Below are 23212 nucleotides of genomic sequence, written 5' to 3' on the forward strand. Positions count from 1 at the left end.
CTGACAATTTCTTATTGAATTTATAAAATTTGGTGTTAAATTTAATAAAATCGTTTCACACATTTAATTGCAGACCACAATATATGTGTTAAACACAATAAAAATTCTGATCACCATAAAAATGCTTTCAAAAACATCCCTGTTGATAAATGCAAATCTCTTTAATCGTAGTGTTAAAACCCCGTTTACATTGACCACTAAATCCGGATTTAATGTAAACGTGCTTTAACGGTTTTGGGAGATTATCTCAAATCAAGTAGATTTGGATGCTAGTGTAAACATGATTTTACACTACAACCCAAATCTACTTGATTTGAGATAGCTTTAAGTAATGAAAAAATATCCTACTAAATAAAATCAGCGTGTTATTTTGTTTTAAAGTCTGTTATCTAAAAGAAGTAACCGGCGAAAAATGTGGATTTTCACCGGTGAAAAAGAAGTTAGTACCAGCCTTAAGTTGGTGTTATGTGTGTTTTATGTAATGTAATTGTCCTTAAATGGGCACTTGCGACGTTGACGGTTGTCAAAACATTACCTTCGTTATAAATATCATTGTCGCCAAAATTGTCTATTCATTGGCTATAACCCCGTTTACATTGGCCACTAAATTTTTAATGGCTCGATCACCTCGATTTAATGGCTCGATCACCTGTTTTCCCTTTATAAAATCAGCTGACGAGAGCCTTAAATCCGGATTTAGTGGCCAATGTAAACGGGGTTATAGCCAATGAATAGACAATTTTGGCGACAATGATATTTATAACGAAGGTAATGTTTTGACAACCGTCAACGTCGCAAGTGCCCATTTAAGGAATGCATAGTGGTCAAGCTGTGGGTACCAATTACAGCGACTACTATAATTACTTACTCTATACGCTTACATATCTATCTCTAACGGGATTTTACCGTTCGAAACGAACATTCTAGAAGTGGAAATTCGCGAGAATACTCTCGGTTTTGATTGTATTATGAATACAGTATTCCAGTGTTCTTTCCTGTGTTAAAACGTTCGGCATTGGCGTGGCTTTGGTGCTCATTTGCACATCCATCGTTTTTAATTTTATTAAAATAAGGAGGACAAAAGAGAAGAGTAAGTAATGTGATATTTAAAAGAAATTATTAATGTTATAGATTGATTATTGATGTTTTGATTCTAATTTGAATACAGTATTCCAGTGTTCTTTCCTGTGTTAAAACGTGCGGCAATGGTGTGGCTTTGGTGCTCATTTGCACTTCCATCGTTTTATTAAAAAAATAGTTTATCCTTTTATTAAAAAAAGAGGACAAAAGAGGAAGGGTAAGTAATGTGATATTTAAAAGAAATTATGAATGTTATTGTGGTAGCGATCCTCCTGCATATATGAGCAAGCTTGTTCGGAAGCTTTTTAGGAAGAGTCGGTGAAGGCCGGCTTATCGCTGGGACTACTTTGTACCGATGATTGTACGCGACTGCAATTGCAGCCACTTTCAACCGTCCGCAACCTGTGGACGCGGTGACGATGAACAGCGCACAAATCGGTGAACAGGTGCTGATAGTCAAACAATTAATTTCTAAGTGGCAAGCAAAACAAAATAAGTGTCTTTGAGTATTTTTCATATAAGCACTCAAGAGTGCCATGAGGTCTGATGCAGTTCTCTGATTTGGATGTGGAGATGGCGATTCTCGTCACATTAATTTGGGCTTTCTGTCAGCATGATTTCATGCACTCATGCTCACGGACGAAGAATTTCAATTCAATCAAGCTCACGCACGATCACGTGACTGGATTTGGATCTCACTCACGAATCGCGTGACTCACAATTGATTTCATCTGACTTAAGTTTTTCGACTACCAACTATTCTAAGCTAACACAGGTACTCGGACGAGGACCTGCGTTATTTGTCGTAGGAATTTGAATTATATATTTACCCCAGAGTTGTCGACGTCGGATGCAACAGTGATGAGGCAGGGAGACTGTGGAGCATACCTGGAGCATCACTTTATCTACCTTTCGACTCTCCGACACCGCCACCCACGTCGGAGCTGCAACGGCTGGCGCAAGATACGACGGGACTCACGGAGACACCGGAATCTGGGAATGATGGGAGTGATCGAAGGATTCGCATCACAGAATTTATGGTAAAGGAAGCCCTGAAGAGCTTCAAACCTTTCAAGTCACCCGGACCTGATGAAATATTTCCGGCGTTAATACAGAAGGAGGCCGACTATTTGGCGCCCCATCTGGCCAATATTTTCACAGCGTGCCTTAGACTTGCATATACTCCAAAAGCTTGGCAGGAGGCAAGGGTGGTATTTATACCCAAGCCAGTTGTGCAACACCAAAGGCCTACAGACCTATAAGCCTTACGTCCTTTCTACTCAAAACCATGGAACGTATTGTAGGTACTATGATAAAGAGTAGGACATTCAGCGAACTGCTGACTGTGAAGGGGTTTGAATCCGTCTGCCACGCAGACGATATTATAATACTTCTAAGTGGTATGGATCCGAACCAACTATGGAGAAGGGCCGAAAAAGTCTTGCATATGGCATACGACTGGGATAGACCTAGATGTCTACAAGGTCAAATAAAGGAGTGATCTTGAACAAAAAACTGAATTGGAAGTGTCACATTCAGGAACGCGTCAAGAAGACTTACAGATGTTGGGCACTACGCAGACGGGCCGTAGGCTCAAACTGGGGCCTGAATCCAAGGACAGTCCACTGGCTCTACAGGAGCGTGATTAGACCCAGGGTTACCGTTGACATTTTTCGGAAAAGGGTCAAAAAAGGGTATATTTTTTGAAAAAAGGGTCACAAAACGGTATTTTTTTTTCAAAAAAAGGATCAACCCCTTTTTTTTAGTTGAATCTTCTTGTTTGACCCATCTATAATGAAGTTGGGGACTATTGTAGCTAAGAGATTACATTCCCACCTTTGACGCTGAACATCCTTTTTGAATTTGGCTCAGATCGGTTCAGATTTTGATATAGCTGTCATACAGAACGATCTTTTGATTTAAGGTATTGGACTCATAAGCTGGTTTACATATATACCCGAGGTGGAGGGTATCCTAAGTTCGGCCCGGCCGAACTTAATGCCTTTTTACTTGTTTCTAATCCATTTATATTAAAATCCGTATTACAGATGTATTCATTGATAAGAACCACCAACCAACATTTGTTGGTGGTTGAATCGAAAAGCATTTCTGGAAATGGAACCAGAAGTGTTATATTCCAAAAAGGGGGAAAAAGGCACGTTGGACTTGTTGTATGCAAATCTAGTAAGTATGACCATCATTATGCCAACTTATATATTATATTTCTGCATAATAGTTGCATTAAAAGAAATTAAAACTCTTTATGTTCATTTAACAGATAATTACAATTTTATAAATGAAAGAAAACATCAGGAAGAAAAGGGTAAGTTATATTTCATTTAACTATTACCAAATATCTATCAGCAAAAATTTACGAGATTTTTAACTTTTTAGGCCACTTACAAAAAACAAAGCCGCTAAGCACTAAATCAATCAATGAGGGAGGTCGCCCATCTAACGAGGAAGAAAGTCGTCTAAACAAAGACGAAAGCACAATTTCCAAAATTACACCTGACATTGAAACTAAAATCGGTAAGTAGTTACATCAATTAAAGCCGTATTTATTTATTACAAATCTTTCTTATTTAAACAGCAGTATTTACAAAAAGTGTTTATTATAGGTTTAAAATCAGTTTTACATACTATTCACCTTTTAATTAATAGACTGATTTTAAAATTTCTCATTCAAAAACATATAATCAATCTACGACGCCCTCGCCTTAGACTGTTTTGAAAGTCTTCACATTTACCATTTACCATCATTGAGCTTAAACTTGAATCGGACTGCACTCATTGATCTGTGAGAAGTTCGCCCCTGTTCCTCAATGGAATGTCCATGGGCAAAATTTGCATTTTTACATTTACCCAGTTCGGTCAAAACGTTTTCCTTTCATCCGCCATACATATTTTCAATTTATAGACATGTTTTTTTGTGAATACGGCTGTTTTTTGTACTGAATACTTAAAATATCAATCAATTAATTTTCAATTTGGTTTGTCTACATATTTCACTTTCCTTAGAAAAATTATACACATCAAAAGAGGATAATGGTCGACCAAACAATGAAAGAGAAAGCCATTCAACTAAGAAAGAAAATTTTCCAACCAAACACGTCCCAACAAATAACATAAAAGCACCGCAAACTCAAGTTAAGTGCAGTAAGTAAATATACATACATATATAAAATTAAAGTAGTATTCATAGTAAATGTATAACATAGATGTCAATTTTTTTTCAAATATTTTTACTCATAGACGTACTCTAAAGTAAAACAACAAAACATTTTCCAATACGACTTATTTTTATCCGAACCTTTTTTGAGAACTCGAAACCAAGGTACAAGGCGTATTAAATTAGTCTTTCCAAGGCGTATTTAAGAAGGCGGGCACATCAGCACAGCTCATGGAACGTCAATTAAATTTCAAAAATTCAAAATTTAATTTTTTGTGTTTTATGATTGTTCTATTAATTGAATAATTTTAATAGTTCCTCAGTACAAAACCAGACATTAAAATGAAGAAGATTAGAAGCCAACATGCATGACAATACGGCGGTTAGGCGGTCTGGAGAAGTTTCCTCCAATCTGCCATTTAAAGCACCTACCCCTACAATTTCAGGGCAGTGACACTATGGGTGCTAAACCTTCTATGACCCCTCGTCATCCCCACAAATCAAGCCTAAATCTGCCATATGTCCAGCGCGACGTCAAAGTCTTGACATTGCAATGGCTTCTCAGGACTCAGTAGGGAGAGTGGCAGATCCACAATATCTAGGAGAGGTCCCCTAAACACTAAGTTAGGACATATTGGTGGATAGCACTAACTTCATCTATCATGTACTACTAACGGCCATACACCAATTCGCCGATGCTCCCCCTTATTAAATACGCCTTGCTCGTGACATCTCAAATTTTCGAGAAATTTGCTTTGACCAATCAGAAAAAGTTTTATTTATTTTTGAATGTAAAAGGAGGAAATAATAAATTTGAAAAATGCACACAATTCTCATTAGCTCTAACACTGGAGTTACATACCATGCACAGAATGCGTACTTACGCAATCTAATGCGCCCATATGCGTTTTCAAGGTTGAATCACGTACCATGCGGCTTTGGCTGCACACGATCATCCAAAAATCAGCTTTTTTTATGTCATTTCCAAAGATAGGTTAGGTTAGGTTAGAGTGGCAGTCTGCCATCAGACTCACTTAGACGTTTTCTTCCATTGTGATACCACAGGAACATGAGAAGGAATATGCCTTCTAGTTCCTAACGTTGAACCATCCAGATGGCTTTAAAAGCCTAACATCTTGCGAATGTTCACTTCCGCTAAGTCGGACAAGTTCTCAAAGAAATGAGAACCTTAAATGGAACTTCTTTAGACTGTCAGTGCAGGACACACACACAGCAGATGTTCTATTGTCTCTTTTTCCTCATAGCTTCGGCAAAAGTCGTTGGTGGCAACCTTCAGTCTGTCAGCAGGTTTCCGATCAGACAGTGACCTGTCATGACGGACACATTGACTGAGACTTCTGCTCTAGCCAGTGACAGGAAAGCAGTAGACCTCTTCAAGTCTAGATTAGGCCACATAATTTTGGAATGCTCAGGCCTCTTCGTGACCATCTACCATTCGTTGCCCTTCAGTGCATCAGATGGTATCGTCCTCAGTGCGGCTGTGATGCTCAAGCAAGCCATCCTTTGGATCCGGTTGAGTATTGAACAGAGGGTTGTTGTTGTAACCACATTGGTATGTGGAGGTGGCGATCCTCATCAAGCTCCGTATGTGAGCAAGCTAGTTCCGGTCCAAAGGACCGATCGCCGCGGGAACGTTTAGGCCATTGGTTATTTAAAGGCGCCAATAACTCGCCTTGTCATATCGAGTATCATAGGCACTCAGTATTTATGCAAGAGCCGGCGCCAACCGACCTCTCACTGAGACTCTCCACTCGATACCGCTGATTGTCCGCGACTGTAGCTCCAGCTACTCCGTATATGGAGCATTCCACTATCCGCAACCTGTGGACGCGCCCGGTAGCTCCCAGCTGAGCTTTTCGTAATGACGATGAACAGCACACAAATCAGAGCTGAGGGTTCCAACCTGTGTGGTGCTCATAGTCATCCCGTGCCGGGTGAACAGAGGGTGGACTTTTGAAGCGCCGTCAAACTACAGTATACACCAAGTGCATGACGCGCGGTTTAAACCCCCCACTTTGCCAATGGCTCTTTTGCAGGTATATAGGGCAAGAGTGGCCTTTCTTGCCCATTCCGTAATGTTGAATTTGAAGTTCAATTTCTTGTCCAGCAAAACATCCGCATCGTATTAGCCTAAAAGAGAAGCGGACTTCTCTAAATTTGTGATGATAAGAAGTTATAGTTGAGTTGAGCACTATAGTTATAGTTGAGTTGAGCACTATAGTTATAGTTGAGCACTCATTGTGCCGCTGTGTGTCACATAGTTGACGAGCCCACAATGGCGTTGCATAACTTACCATGAACAGGCCAATTGCTCTGTATGTGTAAACATGGTCTCTTTAACAGCACCCCAAGTGCTTGAGGTGCATTCTAGGTTTCACTACCATGACACATTTTGTTATTAATATCTATGTTTCAATCATGCACTTTCCCCGCAACTCAGTGCCACAATATTTGCTTAATCGTAAATAACTCCTCATTTCCACAACTCCTGGATTAGTTCATTCAAGTCCATTGGCCAATCTTGGCAGCATACTATATGCACTCTTAACGGCCACACACCAATATAAAAAAAGCCATCCTCGTAACCAACAAACTTTAACCTCTTGCTTTTCAAATGACCTGAAAATCCCACAAATATTTATTAGCCTCAAAAAGGGGTTCTCATGAAGGGTAACCGTCCTGTGGTGATTGGGTTCTAGTCACAATATTCCTATTTAAACCTATCATCTTGGTGGTTTTGTTGGTAAAGTCTCTGGAGCTTAGGGTAATTTTGAAAATTATTAAATGTTTTTTTTTTTAGCTTGACACTCATAAATAAATAAACTTCATTCTTCTTGCTCTGATTGGTTGAAGTAAATTTGCCGTAAATTTGATATGCTATTCACCCAAGGTGTATTTATAAGGTGTGCGCATCAGCACAGCTGATGGAACTGCAGATGTCAAAACAATTTTGAATTCGCCGTGCGAAATTAAACTTTTAAAAATTCAAAATTAAATTTTTTGTGTGTTTGTATGATTTTGTATGTTCAATTAATAGAAGCTGATAGCTACCGGTCATGACCACAGCCCAGCGGAAAAATGCGGCGACTTAGAGGCCTGATATCATTCCTTGTTTTGCATCCGCGAGGCCTGATCTTCCCTTTCCTTGTTCATATCTTTTTAACATTGTGTGACATTGCCAGGATAGTACTTTCCAAGTACTTAAAAACATCAGAAGTCCAATAGACACTCACATGTGTTTCATATATTTTATGGGGTACTTCAGAAGGAATGCATAAAGACGGGAGAGGCATCCCTTGTCAAACATTTAGAAGTTACAAGGTAGTCCTCTTGGAAACTTCATTTTGGGAGGCATACGGTCCTTCTATTAGAAGGCCTTCAAGAGCTGTTATCGGGCCTGTTTTAAGCACGCCTTATTGTTTTTCCCACTAGGAGGTTACGAAATAGGAATAGGAGCTTTAAAAACAATAACCTTTAAAATGGCTACATTTCAAATATTTCAGTATTTAAGTGTATGTAGGAGACCTATTTCTGCGCAACAGCGCTAAGTGTATCAGAGGAGGAATAGCTGCCGAAAGAAATGCAAATCCTGTGTTAGTTCGCCTCTCCATGTGTCCAGCGCTATTATATAGTGAACATTAGTTAACCCTGCTATCTTGGTGATTTTGTAGGGAAAGCCTTTGGAGCTAATGGGAAATTTAAAAAATTTTAAATTTGTTGTTTTGCTTTGACACTTAAATATAAATTAATTTCTGGGTCTCTGATTGGCTGAATCAAATTTGCCTTAAATTTGAAATGTCAAGGCGAATCGAATTTTATTCGCCTTGCTTACAAGTTTTGACATATCGAGTTCCCAAAAAGATGCTTTGTTGTAGCAATTCGCCGATGAGCACACCTTATAAATACGCCTTGCTATTCACCAATATGTAGTAACTTGGTGTGTTTAAGGGACCCTTCCTAGATATGGTGGAGCTGCCACTTTCACTAATAAGAGTCCTGACAAACCATTGCAATATCAGGACTTTGGCGTCGGACTTACGCTTGATTTGTGGGGATGAGGAGGAGTTATAAAAGGTTGAGCACCTATTGTGGCACTCAGCTGGGAGTTACCGGGCGCGTACACAAGTTGCGGATAGTTGGGTGATTCATATACGGAGTAGCTGCAACTGCAGTCGCGGACAATCAGCGGTATCGCGTGGAGTCTCAGGCACCGGCCCTTGCAAAAATACTGAGTGCCTATTATGCTCGATATGACAAGGCGAGTTATTGGCGCCTTTAAATAACCAATGGACATCATGTTCCTGCGGCGATCGGTCCTTTGGATCGGAACGAGCTTGCTCACCTATGGGGATTGATGAGGATCGCCACCTCCACATAATGTGGTTACGACAAAACATTAAATAATATGAACTATTGCTGTCGATTCAAATAATCGCTTTCTCTTCGTTATTGGAAACAACAGGACGACTATCATGCAAGCGGCAATGCGTTTCATCACAAGAAAAATTAAATTAAGAGTAATAAGCTCTTTAGCATGAAATATTAATTTAGACGTCTATTTTTGACAACATTTTGTGCGATGTCAGTACTAATGTTTCTTGTTATTATCGATTATTATTAAAGTTTGTTTATACGATTACACCTGGCAAAACTCAAAGCGGAGTTTACACGATACATAAAACTTAAAGTACGTTTACATTGGCCACTAAATCCGGATTTAAGGCTCTCATCAGCTGATTTTATAAAGGGGAAACAGGTGATCGAGCCATTAAATCCGGATTTAGTGGCCAATGTAAACGTACTTTTACATTCGTCGATTTTCTGTTGCTTTTTTATATTGGATAAACAAGACATGAAGAGTAAAAATGAAACGCAAAAATATTAATATAAATATTTGTAATCTATATATATAAAAGAGACGCGTGACTGACTGATTGCTGACTGACAGACAGACTGACTGACTGACTGATCATCGCCCAGCCCAAACGGCTAAAGCTAGAATCATGAAATTTTGCACGAATGTTGGTCTTGGGTCAAAGGCACGGTATAAGGCTGGGTTTGGCGAAATTCGTACGTTAAGGTACGAAAAAGTACCGAAATGGTACTTTTTTTGCCCAGCGCGAACGGAGAGGGCTAGGCGAATGATTTTGGGCTCAAATTAAAGAGCGTCTCGAAAAAATAAGATCTGGTCAAAAAAATCGTACCGGAAGTGGGAGAAAAAGTACGTTTAGTACCAAAATTGGTACCATTTGGTACTTTCTTTGTAAATTGAGCTAGAGCTCTGAATTTTAGAACTTAGGTTCACCATGGCAACCTAAATTAGGTGACTATAAGAGTTTTTAAAAATTTGTACATTAAGGTACTAAAAATAGTACCAAGAAGGTACGAAATTGGTAAACTTTGTACAGGACGGATAGATAGAGGTAGAATTTGGAAATTTGACTTAAAACACATATGGTCTAAAATGATAAAGGTGAAAAGAAAAAAATTAAAAAAAAAAATTGGCGGCGGGAGAAAACGTACGTTTAGTACCGCAGTTGGTACCATTTTGGTACTTTCTCTTCATGTGGTTGATAGTAGACAGGAGTAGTAGGAATTTGGTAATATTTTAGAGGAACATCCATTTATCAAATGTGGATGATAGTAGATAGGAACTGTAGGAATTTGGTAATATTTTTTATTACCATCCATTTATAAAATGTGGTTGATAGTAGATGGGAGCCGTAGGAATTTGGTTATATTTTATATTACCTCCCATTTATAAAATTTGAATGATAGCAGATAGGAACAGTAACAATTTGGTAAAACCTTATATTCATCCATATTGCAAATCTGGGTAATAACAAATCGGAACTGTAGGAATTTTATAATATTTGAAACGAACATTCATTTTTCAAATGTGAAATTTTATGCGCAATTTTTAGAAAACTTGATAACTTTATAAACTGAGTGACTACCTAGGTTTTCAGAAGTCCTATACTAAAAAGCGGACTTCAAAAACGAGTGTGGCGAAGCCTACCACCGGGACGCTAGTTTATAAATAAAATTTGAAAAACATGTGAGAACATAAAAGTCAAATAAAATTTATTAGGATATGTTCACTTCATTTCATAAATAATTGGTTTAGTTTTATTTTGCCATTGACTATAGAGGTGTTTCTGTGTAAACAAGCTTTTAATTAATATTGGATGTGTTTGTGCAGTTCAATGAAATTTGTATGAAAATTACATCTATCCAGGATAACGAAGTTCTAGATAGATGTCATTTTCGTTCATATTTCATGGCCCTGCACTATATATGAGCGAGTTAAAAACTCGCTAAAGTTAAACAATATTTTTTTTTTATTCAGTAATACTAAGCCTACTCGGCCTGAAATTCGTATTACACAGTATAATTAACCTAAGTGTATAACAACATAACAATACGATAATAATAATTTGACGACTAATTTGTAATTTTGACGACTAAAAACACTAATTCACGTGAGGCAGCACAGAATGAATAATATGTGAATGAATATGTGTTTGTAAGAAAAAGTTTGCCCCTGTTCCTTAATGGAATGTTCATGGGCAAAATTTGCAATTTACAAAAAAAAGTTGAAATTGATTGTTGTTGTAGTAACGACATTTGTATGTGGTTGTGGCGATCCTCGTCAATCACTATAGGAAAGCAATCTCGTACCGGCCAGTAGGACCAATCGCAGCAAGAACTTTATGGCCATTAGTTATTTAAAGGCGTCAAAAAACCGCATTGTCATATCGAGCATCATTTGCACTAAGCATTTAAGCAAAAGCCGGCGCCGCCCGACCTCTCACTGAGACTCTCTACTCCCAATGCCGATTGTCCGCGATTGCAGTTGCAACTACTCCGTATTCGTAGAATGTCACTATCCACAACCTATGAATGCGCAAACGTATTTGTCTTTCGTACTGTCTTGTACAGGACTAGGCAAATGTTGTCTTTACCTTCTTAATTGTACCAGGTATAGCCTATGGAGTTTTTGTAAATTTAACCTAGTTATCGATAACAGTAATGTCATCGCATGGATGTTTTGATTAAATACGTTTAACGAAAGCGCCGTTTTAATAATAAAGTTGCAGGATTCTCCCAAAATGCGTGTATTACTACGACAAAAAAACAAACATAAATATCCTTGAGGCTGGTTTAAACACACGAGTAATGTGTGTTTGGTTTAATAGGCTATTGATTGCTAATCTTTTACCCAAAGGAGTCAGTGATAGGGGACGGTTTCAAAACAAGATATAAACGGAATAACTCCACAGGATGAAATGTGAAAAAATGGATAATAGAACAGCATAAACCCGTCATATACATACATACTTTCTTTGGAAACGGTGAGTGTGGAATAAAAGCATTAAGCAGGTGCTATTCAAACATATAGTTACTCATAGAAGCCGCCTTTCCCCACTACATATCACCAGCGTAGACGATGTAATGCATTTTTGAATTTGCACCCTTTATAACTATATTCTGATAAGAATTCTTCTACTTTTATCGTATTTTGCATTTATTATCCATTTTCGCCGTAACAGTGAGTAACATGGAACTCTTCACATCCGAGTATGGATTATATCCGCAAATGTTTGTATGTAGCTGCCATATAGCCCTATTTCCCGATTGATGACATGACAAAAGTTCCTTTTCTTACCCAGAATTTACGGAATCAGTGAAAAATCCCTTGGCACTCGTACAAATTACAGTCAATATTATTGCTTCCGCTCTTTTTTCTCCGAAATTTTAAACAGCGAGAAACATAGTTGTTATAACAGTTGTAGATTGTCCAAGCATAGAAGACATTGACGATAATGTCAATAGAACTATCTTTCGAAGATAGTTGTCCACTTCGAGAAAGGACATCAGCCCAAGAAAAACCCTGGATGACCGGGGAGATTCGCAATAAAGGGAAAGAGGTCTGCAGACTTTATAACAGAGCACGTAGTATATTGGGATATGTATTATGCACGTCTCAAGGAATACAATGAGACTACCAGAAAGGCAAAGCGTGCCTCCTGGGGGCTTTTCTCCTCTCAGGTCCTTAGCGTTAATGACGCCGTCAAAATGAAAAAGTTTCTCTCAAAAACCCTTGTCCAAACTGAAACGTTAGTGGACGACATGGGAGTGAGAGCAGAGATAACGGAGGATATGTTGAGGCTTTTGATAAAAACCCGTTATCCACAGGATACGACGGGACTCATAGACACACAGGAATCTGGGAATGATGGGAGTGCTCGAAGGATTATCCTCACAGAATTTATGGTAAAGAAAGTCCTGAGGAGCTTCAAACCTTTCAAGTCACCCGGACCTAAAGGAATATTTCCGACGTTAATACACTCATAGAAATTTGTTAATAAAAACAGTAAAAATGTTTGCTGAAACAGCAGAAAGTCTTCTGAAAATGGGAAAGCAGTAATTTGTTGCTGAAACAAGTAACATTTTCTGCTGTTTTCAAAATTTAAAAAGTTGAAAAAGGCTCAAAAATGTCGTAAACATTTCAAAATTTTGTATATTCCATCTTACTTGTCAATGTTACAAGCATATAAGTTAAAGTTTTTTCAAATTTCCTACAAATTTTTTTTAATTTTTAATTTAATAGCAGCAGACAGTGTTTGCTGATATCAGCAGACTAATTTTTTTGGGTGTACAGAAGGAGGCCGACTATTTGGCTCCCCATCTGGCTAATATTTTCACAGCGTGTCTAAGACTTGCATATACTCCGAAAGCCTGGCAGGAGGCCTTTCTACTCAAAACCATGGAACGTATTGTGGATACCATGATAAAAAGTAGAACATCCAGCGAACTGCTCAAATACAAACAGCATGCCTATGTCAAGGGAAGGTCGGTGGAGACCGCTCTGTACGAGGTTGTGCTTAAAATAGAAGAATCCTTAGATGCCAAGAAGTACACATTGGCGGTATGCATTGACATCGAGGATGCTTTTAACAAAGTGCGGACCGACACACAGATCCAATCCTTAGACCAGTACCGGGTGGACCGGGTCCTTATAGACTGGTCCTTATACATCATATGCTAAGGAACAGGTGGATAAATTGTTGGTCCCATGACATAAATATAAGGGAGAAATTGGCACAGGGCACGCCACAGGGGGACATTTTATCGCCACTCGTATGGGTGACCACCATTTATAACCTATTACGAATGCTGACGGAGGGGAGATTTGAACCCGTCTGCTATGCAGACGATGTTATAATACTTCTAACGGGTAAGGATCCGAACCAACTATACAGAGGGCCGAAAAGGTCTTGCAGATGGCATACGACTGGGCTAGACCTAGGGGTCTCAATGTCAACCCAAAAAATACCAAAATCTGCTTGTTCACGAGGAATACATAGGTGGGCCAATTTGACGCACCACTTTTCCTCAATAGAACGATTTCGATATCTGACAAGTTCAAGTACTTAGGTGTGATCTTGGGCAGAAAACTGAATTGGAAGTGTCACATTCTGTAGCGTATTAAAAAAGGCTCACAGATGTTGGGCACTAAGTAGCATACATAGGGTCGTATGCTCGAAATGGGGCCTGAATTCGAGGACAGTCCACTGCCTCCGGAAAGTAGGATGGAGCCCAGGCTCCTTGACATATGTATAGAGACACTCGCCACCAGTTAGATAGTTGGGTTCCTTGCATGGTTGGTATATTAAAATATGATCTTACGAAAAACAGAGTAATTTGAGAGAATTATATTCAGGCCTGTTCCGGTTTTCGAAAAAGCAAAACGAAAGAATTTCTTTGCCTTATTTCTTGCAAACCTCTTAACGTCGATGTTTGAATGCATACTCTAATCAAAGCTCTATATAGTTAGAGCAACCTCAAGTGATTTCAAATCTTTAAAGGAAGGGGTTTATAAAATATAAGCAAAATAATATTTTGCGTTTTGCGAATTCGGAAACCGGAACAGGGCTGATATAAAATGAATTTGGTCTTGAAACTCACGGTTATTTTAAAGAAATTTGGCAAACAACTTAAGCATTATAAAAATACAATCTTATTTCTTTTATAAGTGCAAATTATTAATGATTATCTATATATGTACATATGTATGTCAGTAAATCTTAAATTTAAATTTAAATCTATGGGTCGATTATGGATTGCAACCCAACTTCAGTTAAGTTGACAATGGCCAAATTTGTTATAGGAATTTCCATTTCTGTATTAAATTGCATATGTTTTTCAAATCTACTTAATAGCTGAACGCTCAAAACACTGATATTGAATGAAACTGGGAAAAATCATGGTTTTATGTCTTGGCAACGCAACTTTAGTTGCGCTACCATTAGGGTTTTGCATTTCCCGGCTTGTTTCATTCCCGGGAAAACGGGAAATAAAAACTCTTATATCCCGGGTTCCCGGGAATTCCCGGGAATTTTTTGGATTTATTATTTTCATTCAAAAAAACACAAAATCGAGGTAGAAAAATAGTTTTTATTTTAAAAAATTTAGCAAAATTGGCGTTCAACGTGGAGGTAAAAATATTTACTTGTTTTCGCTAAAAGATATTGTTTTTTACAATAATTTCAGATGTTTTTAAAATAATGTGCCTTTACTACAACCAAGGCGTTTAGAAGTTTACTTGACATAAGATTTCTAGTTTTAGTGAAAAATTTCCAGCAATGGAAAATGTTCTTTCGCATTCTACCAAGTAGGTTTTATTGATAAAAAGTAAAAAGCGTGCTAAGTTTGGCCGGCCCGAATCTTATATACACTCCATTTTGGATCGCATTAGTCAAGTTCGTTATCCGGTATTTCTTTATAGGCAAACAAAGGATAATGAATAAAAATTGACACGCTATTGAACTTATATCAAGTTATAGACCGATTCGGACCATGCTTTGTTTGGAAGTTGAAGACCATAGTAGAATTTATTATGCAAGAGGCTCAAGAAATATAATCGGGAGATCAGTTTATATTGGAGCTATATAAGGTTAGAAACCGACTTAGACCATACATAGCATAGCTGTTGGAAGTCAAAACAATACACTTCAGGCAAATTTTCAATCAAATCGGATTACAATTGCGCTCTCTAGAGGCACAAGAAGTAAATATCCAAGATCGATTTATATGGACCGATATAGCTTATTTACATTACACTAGTAGAAAGTATTTGTGCAAAGTTTCAAGCGCCCAGCTTTATTCCTTCGGAAGTTAATGTGCTTTCGACAGACATACAGACGGAAAGACATGGCTAGTTCGACTTTAAAAGTCATGACGATCAAGAATATATGTATATGTACTTAGTGGGGTTTAAACGAATATTTCCAGGTTCTACGAACGAAAAGACGAAATTGGTATACCTTCTTCCTATGGTGGAGGGTATACAAATTAATAAAATACCAATATATCAATATTTTCCGTTTTTCCCGGGAAAAATTAAAAAATTTCTCGGGAATTCCCGTCCAAAAAAATACGGGAATTCCCGGGATTTCCCGGCTCGGGAATTCACGTTGCAAAACCCTAGCTACCATCCATAATCGACCCCTTAAACTCATTTTGTTTTTGGATTTACTTCCAGCTTAGACAAATGGGATGAATTTCTCCTGCACAGTGCTTTTTGCACAACAAATTTGCCTAAACTTTCTAAAGGGTTTTTGTTGTTCTGATTTTCTACGATATAGAAAACAAATCCATTGGTCTACACTTGACGTAAATCCAACAATAAAATAAAATAATTTTGTGACCAAAATAAAAAAGATCAAAATAACATAAATTAAAACTTGGAAACTTTTGTTTGAAGGGGTTAACCAAGACAAATCTAGTCTGAATGTCGTCATGATCGCTGCTGATATTACAAAAGTTGTAAAACAATCAGATACTCCAGTTTTAATTTCACCACCAACATCAAAAAACTGCTTACCTCCATCAAAGTCATCCTGCAATAAAAAACCACACCGTCATCGAACTCAGGACAAATGCAGTAATATTGGCATGATTGCGGCAGATTTTGCAAAAGTAGGAGAGCCTTTCCTCCAGGACAATTTGTCTACTATAAACACTGCTCAGAAACTAGACCTATGTTCGTCGCCTGAAGAAGATCCTCCAGGTATAACAAATACTTTAGGATTGTTTCAGAACTCTCTTGTTATACCTTCAATACCTAAAACCCACTTGCCTCCGAAACCATCAACGTCCTCCACCAATATAAACTCAAGATCGACGAGTTCAATTTACTTGGATTCCCAGGACAAATCTGGATTGGATATTACCTTAATTTCTACAGATACTAAAAAAATCAATTCTGCTATTAGATTTCCAATAAACCAAGATGATTTATCTACTTATGACACTATTCCGAAACCAGAATGTAATTTATCTCTTGAGAAAATCATGCGCACTGAAGAGGATCCTCCAGGCATTACAAATACCTTAGGATTGGTTCAGAACTTCAAGCTATGCTCGTCAAGAGAGAAGTACCTGAACATTAGAGAGGATCCTTCAGTTATTATACCTCCAGTACCTGAAAGCCACTTAACTCCTAAACCATCAACGTCCTCTTCCAATATAAACTCAAGATCGACGAGTTCAATTTACTTGGATTCCCAGGACAAATCTGGATTGGATATTAGCTTAATTTCCACAGATACCAAAAAAGGCAATGCCGCTATTAGATTTCCAATAAACCAAGATGGTTTATCTACTTATGACACTATTCCGAAACCAAAATGTAATTTATCTCTTGAGAAAATCATGCGCACTGAAGAGGATCCTCCAGGCATTACAAATACCTTAGGATTGGTTCAGAACTTCAAGCTATGCTCGTCAAGAGAGAAGTACCTGAACATTAGGGAGGATCCTTCAGTTATTATACCTCCAGTACCTGAAAGCCACTTAACTCCTAAACCATCAACGTCCTCTTCCAATATAAACTCAAGATCGACAAGTTCAATTTACTTGGATTCCCAGGACAAATCTGGATTGGATATTAGCTTAATTTCTGCAGTTACTAAAAAGGACAATGACGCCATTAGATTTCCAACAAACCAAGATGATTTATCTACTTATGACACTATTCTGGATCCAGAATGTAATTTATCTCTTGAGAAAAGCATGCGCATTGAAGAGGATACTCCAGGTATTATAACTACCTCAGGGTCTGTTCAGGACGTCCACCTGAACAATAGGGAGGATCATCTTGTTAATGTGTCATCAACTCAGCCATGTTTAACGACATCAACGTCTTCCTCCAACATAAATTTCAACTCGACGTTTTTGTACGAAGGGATTTCTCAAGAAAAATGTAGTTTGGTGGATGTTAGCTTAATTACTGCAGATACTTCTAAATGCAATACAAGCGTTGAAACCTCATTGAACCAAGAAAATACGTCTACTTCACAATACGTTCCAGACACCGATATAAGCTCGGCATTAGAGCAAAGCACACAAATTATAGAGGAACCTCTTAATATAAATCTGGTCACGGTTCCCCTTACAGGCAAAGTGAAGAAAAAGCATTATTGCAAATTTTGCGGTTCATTGCAAACTCAAATTGGAAGGCATTTGCTTTTGAAACATAAGTCCGAGAGTGAAATAAAAACTGCGAGCAGGCTGCCTGCAAAGAGTAGTGCTCGAATGAAAATCTTGGAAAAGTTGAGGAAAGAAGGGGATTTTGTGCACAATACAAGTAAATCCATAAACACCGGCATATTAATTGTGCCAAGAAATGCACAAAAAAAGTATAAAAAAAAAGCTATTGATATGGTTTGTTGCTCCATTTGCAAAGGTTTTTTTTCGAAATTGAGTTTTCGAACACACCGGAGAATCTGCAGCAAATTCAACAAGGTTAGAAGGAAATCAACTATAACGGCGGGCAAAGAGCTAACTCAATTTTACCATCCAGCGGCCAGTCCAGTCCTAAGAACAAAGATTTTACCGGTTCTTAAAGACGACGCAGTAACAGATTCCATAAGGTTCGATGAACTTATCATTAAATATGGAACAAAGTTGGCACATAAGTACACATCCCCCCACAATTATGAAATGATTCGTGCGCAGTTGAGGTATTTAGGCAGGTTTAAGATTGAGGCTAAAGTATTAGACAATGAAATCACTGAATTTAAAGACGTTTTTAGACCCCAAAAACATGATTTGTGCATAGAAGCTATAAAAAAGGTGGCAAGTTGGAATGAACAATGGCAATGGTATGACCATCCACAAGTGGCCATAACACTTTCATCGTTAATTAAAAAATGTGCGTACACACTGCAAGCAGAATTTGTCAAAGAACAGTTGGAGGAGAATAAAAAAAACGTCAGTGATTTTATCTTATTATGGGAAGAGGAGGCGCCCACGATGATAAATAGAAAAGCCTTTGAAGATCAAAATAATCAAAAGCGCGTAAAAAAAATTGTCTTACCAACAAAAGAAGATATTCAAAAATTGTATAATCATCTGAAAAATCTAATGGTCGGATACATGTCGAAATTGACACACTTCGATATGCACAATTACATTGAATTAACTAAATGTACTTTAGTGCTTGTACAAATATTTAACAGAAGAAGGGCTGGAGAGGTTGAGCGTATCCAAATTGCTAATTATACCAATAAAGAAATTATTACAGAGAGAACGGAAAAAGAGCTTCTAAGCAATTTATCTAATGATTCTATACATTTTGCTAAACAATATGCGCGACTAGCTCTAAGAGGTAAACTCGGCAGAACAGTGCCGGTTCTTCTCAGCCCATTAGTCGTGAAGGCAATCGATATCATATTAAAATACCGTAAAAAAGCAGGGATAACTGATAAAAATCCGTTCTTATTCGCAAACCCTTCTAAATCTACATGTCAATACTTTCGAGCATGTACTTTGATGAGAGAATTCTCTATTGAATGCGGGGCAGAAATGCCAGAAAGTCTTCGTGGAACCAAATTGCGCAAACACATCGCAACACATATGTCTATGATCAACGCAGAAGAAGCCTCCATTGACAAGTTGGCTAATTTTATGGGACACCATAAAGACATACACAAGAATGTATATCGCGCAACAATTCCAGCAGCTGAAGTTAACTGCGTATCACAAATTCTGATGGCGGCAATAGGAATTAATGATGGCGGTGATGAAAGCGATGAGGAATGCGGTGGAGATAATATAGACAATAGAAATGGTGGTGGTAATGTTGATGATGGAGTTAATGTTGATGATGGAGTTAATGTTAATGATGGAGGTAATGTTAGTGATGGCAGAAATGTTGGTGATGGAGGAAATGTTGGTGATGGAGGTAATAGAGGTGACCAAGACAATCAAAGCCATGGAGGAGAATCATGCGATCAAAGCGATCAGGATGAGGAAGAAGATCCGACTTGCAATGCAAAGAAGAAAAGAAGAAGTAGTAAGTGTTAAAGCTGGTACTATGTTCGTTTTTCGCCGATTACTTTTTTTAGATAAAAGATTTTAGAGCAAAAAATAAATAAACTCGCTGATTTCATTCAGTATGACATTCCCTTATTCCTTTAGTAGAATTTTAATAAAATTGTTATTTTATGATTGATATTTGCATATTGTTTCACAAAAGTAATAACGAAAAAAAAACGGTGAAACACGAACATAGTACAATAGTACCTTTACGTGTTTTTCGTAGCTTTTAATCAAGGTTTCTAGTTAAGGTTTTCTTTAGTTAAGGTTTTCTTTAGTTAACAATTTTTTTTGTCAAAAAATATTTTATAAATATATATATATATATATATATATATATATTATATTTTTATACATATTTTATGCATATTTTAATATACAACTTATATTTTTAGCTTCACCCTATGGGAAAACTAAAAGGAGAAGATGGTCGCCAGAGGAAATTCATGTGCTTCGCTCGGAGCTGGGAGATCTGGGAACACTGAAAAAACTTCCTACAGTAATGGAATGCCTCAAACTTAAAAGTAAATATAAAGTTTTGGAGAAAAGAACTCCCCATCAAATAAAAGCTTATATAGACAATCAAAAAAGGCCATATAGGGACCAGGCAAAATAATTTTATTTAAACATTTTGGGTTTTGAGCCTTATACAAAGAAGCTAATTAATAGTATTCTTGCGTTGTTGTTGTTGGTGTTGTTGCTGCTTGTGTTGTTAGTTTTGTTGCAGCGCAGCAATGTGTTGTGCACTGCTATAAGCTTAATATGATTTAAATCAATAATTCATTACTATTAAAAAGAGACTGCTAATTATAAATTTTTATTATCTTTAAATATATATAATAAGTTTACCATTAATAATTTGAAATAAAAGTTTTGCTTTGTAATGTTTGTTCAATGGATGCTTTTAGAGAAATAATGAAAACATTGTGAAGGATTATAAGGTAAGTTAAATCTCTACATAACAAATAGTGGATAAACTGATCACCACAGACAGCTAATGCTAGATAGACGGCCTAGACCACTAACTATTTTTCTTTTTGTCACTCGATTCGTTCGCCAAGTCATTGAAAACAGCAGGGGTCTAATTACGGTATTCGTGATACCGTAAAATCATTCGAAATCTGCCTATTGTGAATTGTGTTTCTTTATTAAACAAAATTTATTGATTTTTTTAAGCAAATGTTTAAATCGATCATAATTTTTAAACAATATGTCATTAAAATATGTATTAAAGTGGAATAAACTCCAAATAATACGATAAGAAATTTCATTCGATACGAAAGCGTACTCAATCACTGATGCGTTAATTAGACCCCTGATTTTGTTAAGGGAAAACAACTGTTTTTCATGACATGGCAAACGAATCGAGTGACAAAAGAAAAAAAGTTAATGGTATAGGCCGAGAAGAACCACGTTAATTTGGTTGACTGTTGTGTTGGGGCGGGCAATCGCCATGGCTCAATAATAAAGCTGTCTCATGTAAACAGGTCAAAAAAGGTCCGGCCAAATTTTACGGCACAAGTTTATAAATAGCAGCACAATTTAATTTATGTACTATTATATGATTTTTTGTTGTATTTAACCATGGGAATAAGACTGTGTTTGAGAAATTAGTGCAATCTCTATTTCTATAAAAAAAGGCGCTGATACTAACTGCCTGATCATTGCCCAACCCAAAAGGCTAAAGCTAGTATTTTGAAATTTAGCATGAATGTAGGGTTTAGATATAATCCCCCTTATTCCGGTTGTCGAAGGCGTAGTCGAATTTCGACAAATGTTAAAAATGGTATTATGGTTGTCGAAGACGAAAATAGTTGGTATCACCTAAGGAGCATTCGACTATTAAATTTTGTGAAAACGATCGATTTAAAAGTTAATTTCACTCCAAAAGACATCACACCTGTTTCTTGCAAGAGTATGGAGCCTACTTTTATATTATTTTGTTATTTACTACAATTTGTTTCTGTTACCAAAGTGTCGAAGGCAATAAAGTTACAGAATACCACGAAATGAAAAATTCGCCTTCGACTACGACTGCTGTCGATTTTCGCTTTCGACAACAGGAATAAGGGTGAATGATTTATCATAGTCCACAATTGCTTCATAAACAATGGGTTAGAAAAACACGTACAGGAAAATGTTAATAGGTTGATTATGCATTGCAACCCAACTTCTGTTGATTTTCCACATCCGTATAGAAAGCATACTTTTTATATCCTACACCACTACTGTGGTACAAATCGTACATTTTGGCACCAAAAGAACTAAATAGTACAAAATACAAAATAGCTAAATAGTACAGTAAAGTATATGTTTGACGATTAGAAGATTATTTTGAATTCGTAAATTTTGTTACTAAAACGTACAAAATTGTTCCTTCTTTACGGATTGAGCTTCTTGGCAGTATATATTGGGCGACTCGAAGATTTTTTGAAATTTGTACATTCAGGTACAAAATGGTACTTTCTTTATGAATTAAGTCAGAGCTCTGAAATTTAGGACAGAGGTACACCTTGGTGGTATATATCTGGCGACTGGCAGTTTTTTTTTGAAATTTCTACACTTAGGTACTAAAACGTACAAAATGGTACTTTCTTTATGAATTAAGCTAAAGCTCTCAAAATTGGGATACAGTTACAACTTAAAACAATAATCAAAATGACGAAACAACATACTCCTAATGTGCTTCGTATTATGGCAAACGATATGAAGATTCGTTACACATACTTCGCGATGTTCTATTCATATAATCCAAATCGCCATATCATCATATTTATAATTACAATTATCACCTTTAAGATTCTGTGAAGGAAAAGAAAAATTTGTGATGCCAGTTTTTCTTATAGGACTATTTGCCTTATTATCAGACAAAATATATTTTGTACTCCACAGGATTTTATTTATTTTATTTTGAATTTACATATATCATTTTTTCGACATTTCTAATGCATTTTCATTTGCTTTGGCAAGCTTCTCACATATCAATGAGTGCGGTCCGATTCAAGTTTTAAGCTCAATGAGGGGGCCTCCTTTTTATAACCGAGTCCAAACGGTGTGCCGCAGTGCGACACCTTTTTTGAGGAGAATTTTTACATGGCAAAGTACCTCACAAATGTTTCCATAGGAGGGGATAACTACCTACGGTGGCCTCCTAAATATACTTTTTTTTATTTACCTTGATTTAAACTTTTTATAAATCGCTGCCTACGACAAATACTCCGAACAAACACTTCCACTGTCGATGAAGAAGTCCGGAAAAGAAAATAAACTTGGTTGGGTCATATCATAGCGAGAAATGTCTTACACTTGAACCCGTCGGACAGCGAAGGGTGGGACGCCCGAAAAAAAAACCGGCGCATATATCGTGGAATCAAGCCAAGGCTTTGACCAACGATAGAGCTCGATGAAGAGTGCTTGTTGATGCCCTATGTTCACATTGAACAGTTAACTATTGGTCGCATTTTATTGTAATCAGGGATTCGGCAAAAATGTTTCCATTTGCCGTGGAAAAATCCTAATTAAGTGACAGTTCTTAAGTTAAGTTGCCATTAG

The 23212-nt window shown here is 37.2% G+C and overlaps 1 protein-coding gene across 1 annotated transcript; it reads left to right on the forward strand.

The window, feature by feature from the left end:
• Positions 1 to 954: 954 nt before the first annotated feature.
• LOC131995906 (uncharacterized) lies at positions 955 to 20555 on the forward strand. Its single transcript, XM_059365218.1, has 8 exons — positions 955 to 1090; positions 1169 to 1297; positions 3129 to 3264; positions 3359 to 3403; positions 3475 to 3612; positions 4102 to 4239; positions 16044 to 19637; positions 20056 to 20555. Exons 3-8 carry the CDS (start codon positions 3129 to 3131, stop codon positions 20274 to 20276), a joined length of 4272 nt encoding a protein of 1423 aa, XP_059221201.1. The 5' UTR covers positions 955 to 1090; positions 1169 to 1297; the 3' UTR covers positions 20277 to 20555.
• Positions 20556 to 23212: the final 2657 nt, after the last annotated feature.

Source organism: Stomoxys calcitrans, chromosome 3 (assembly GCF_963082655.1).
Source record: "Stomoxys calcitrans chromosome 3, idStoCalc2.1, whole genome shotgun sequence".
Classification (NCBI taxonomy): domain Eukaryota; kingdom Metazoa; phylum Arthropoda; class Insecta; order Diptera; family Muscidae; genus Stomoxys; species Stomoxys calcitrans.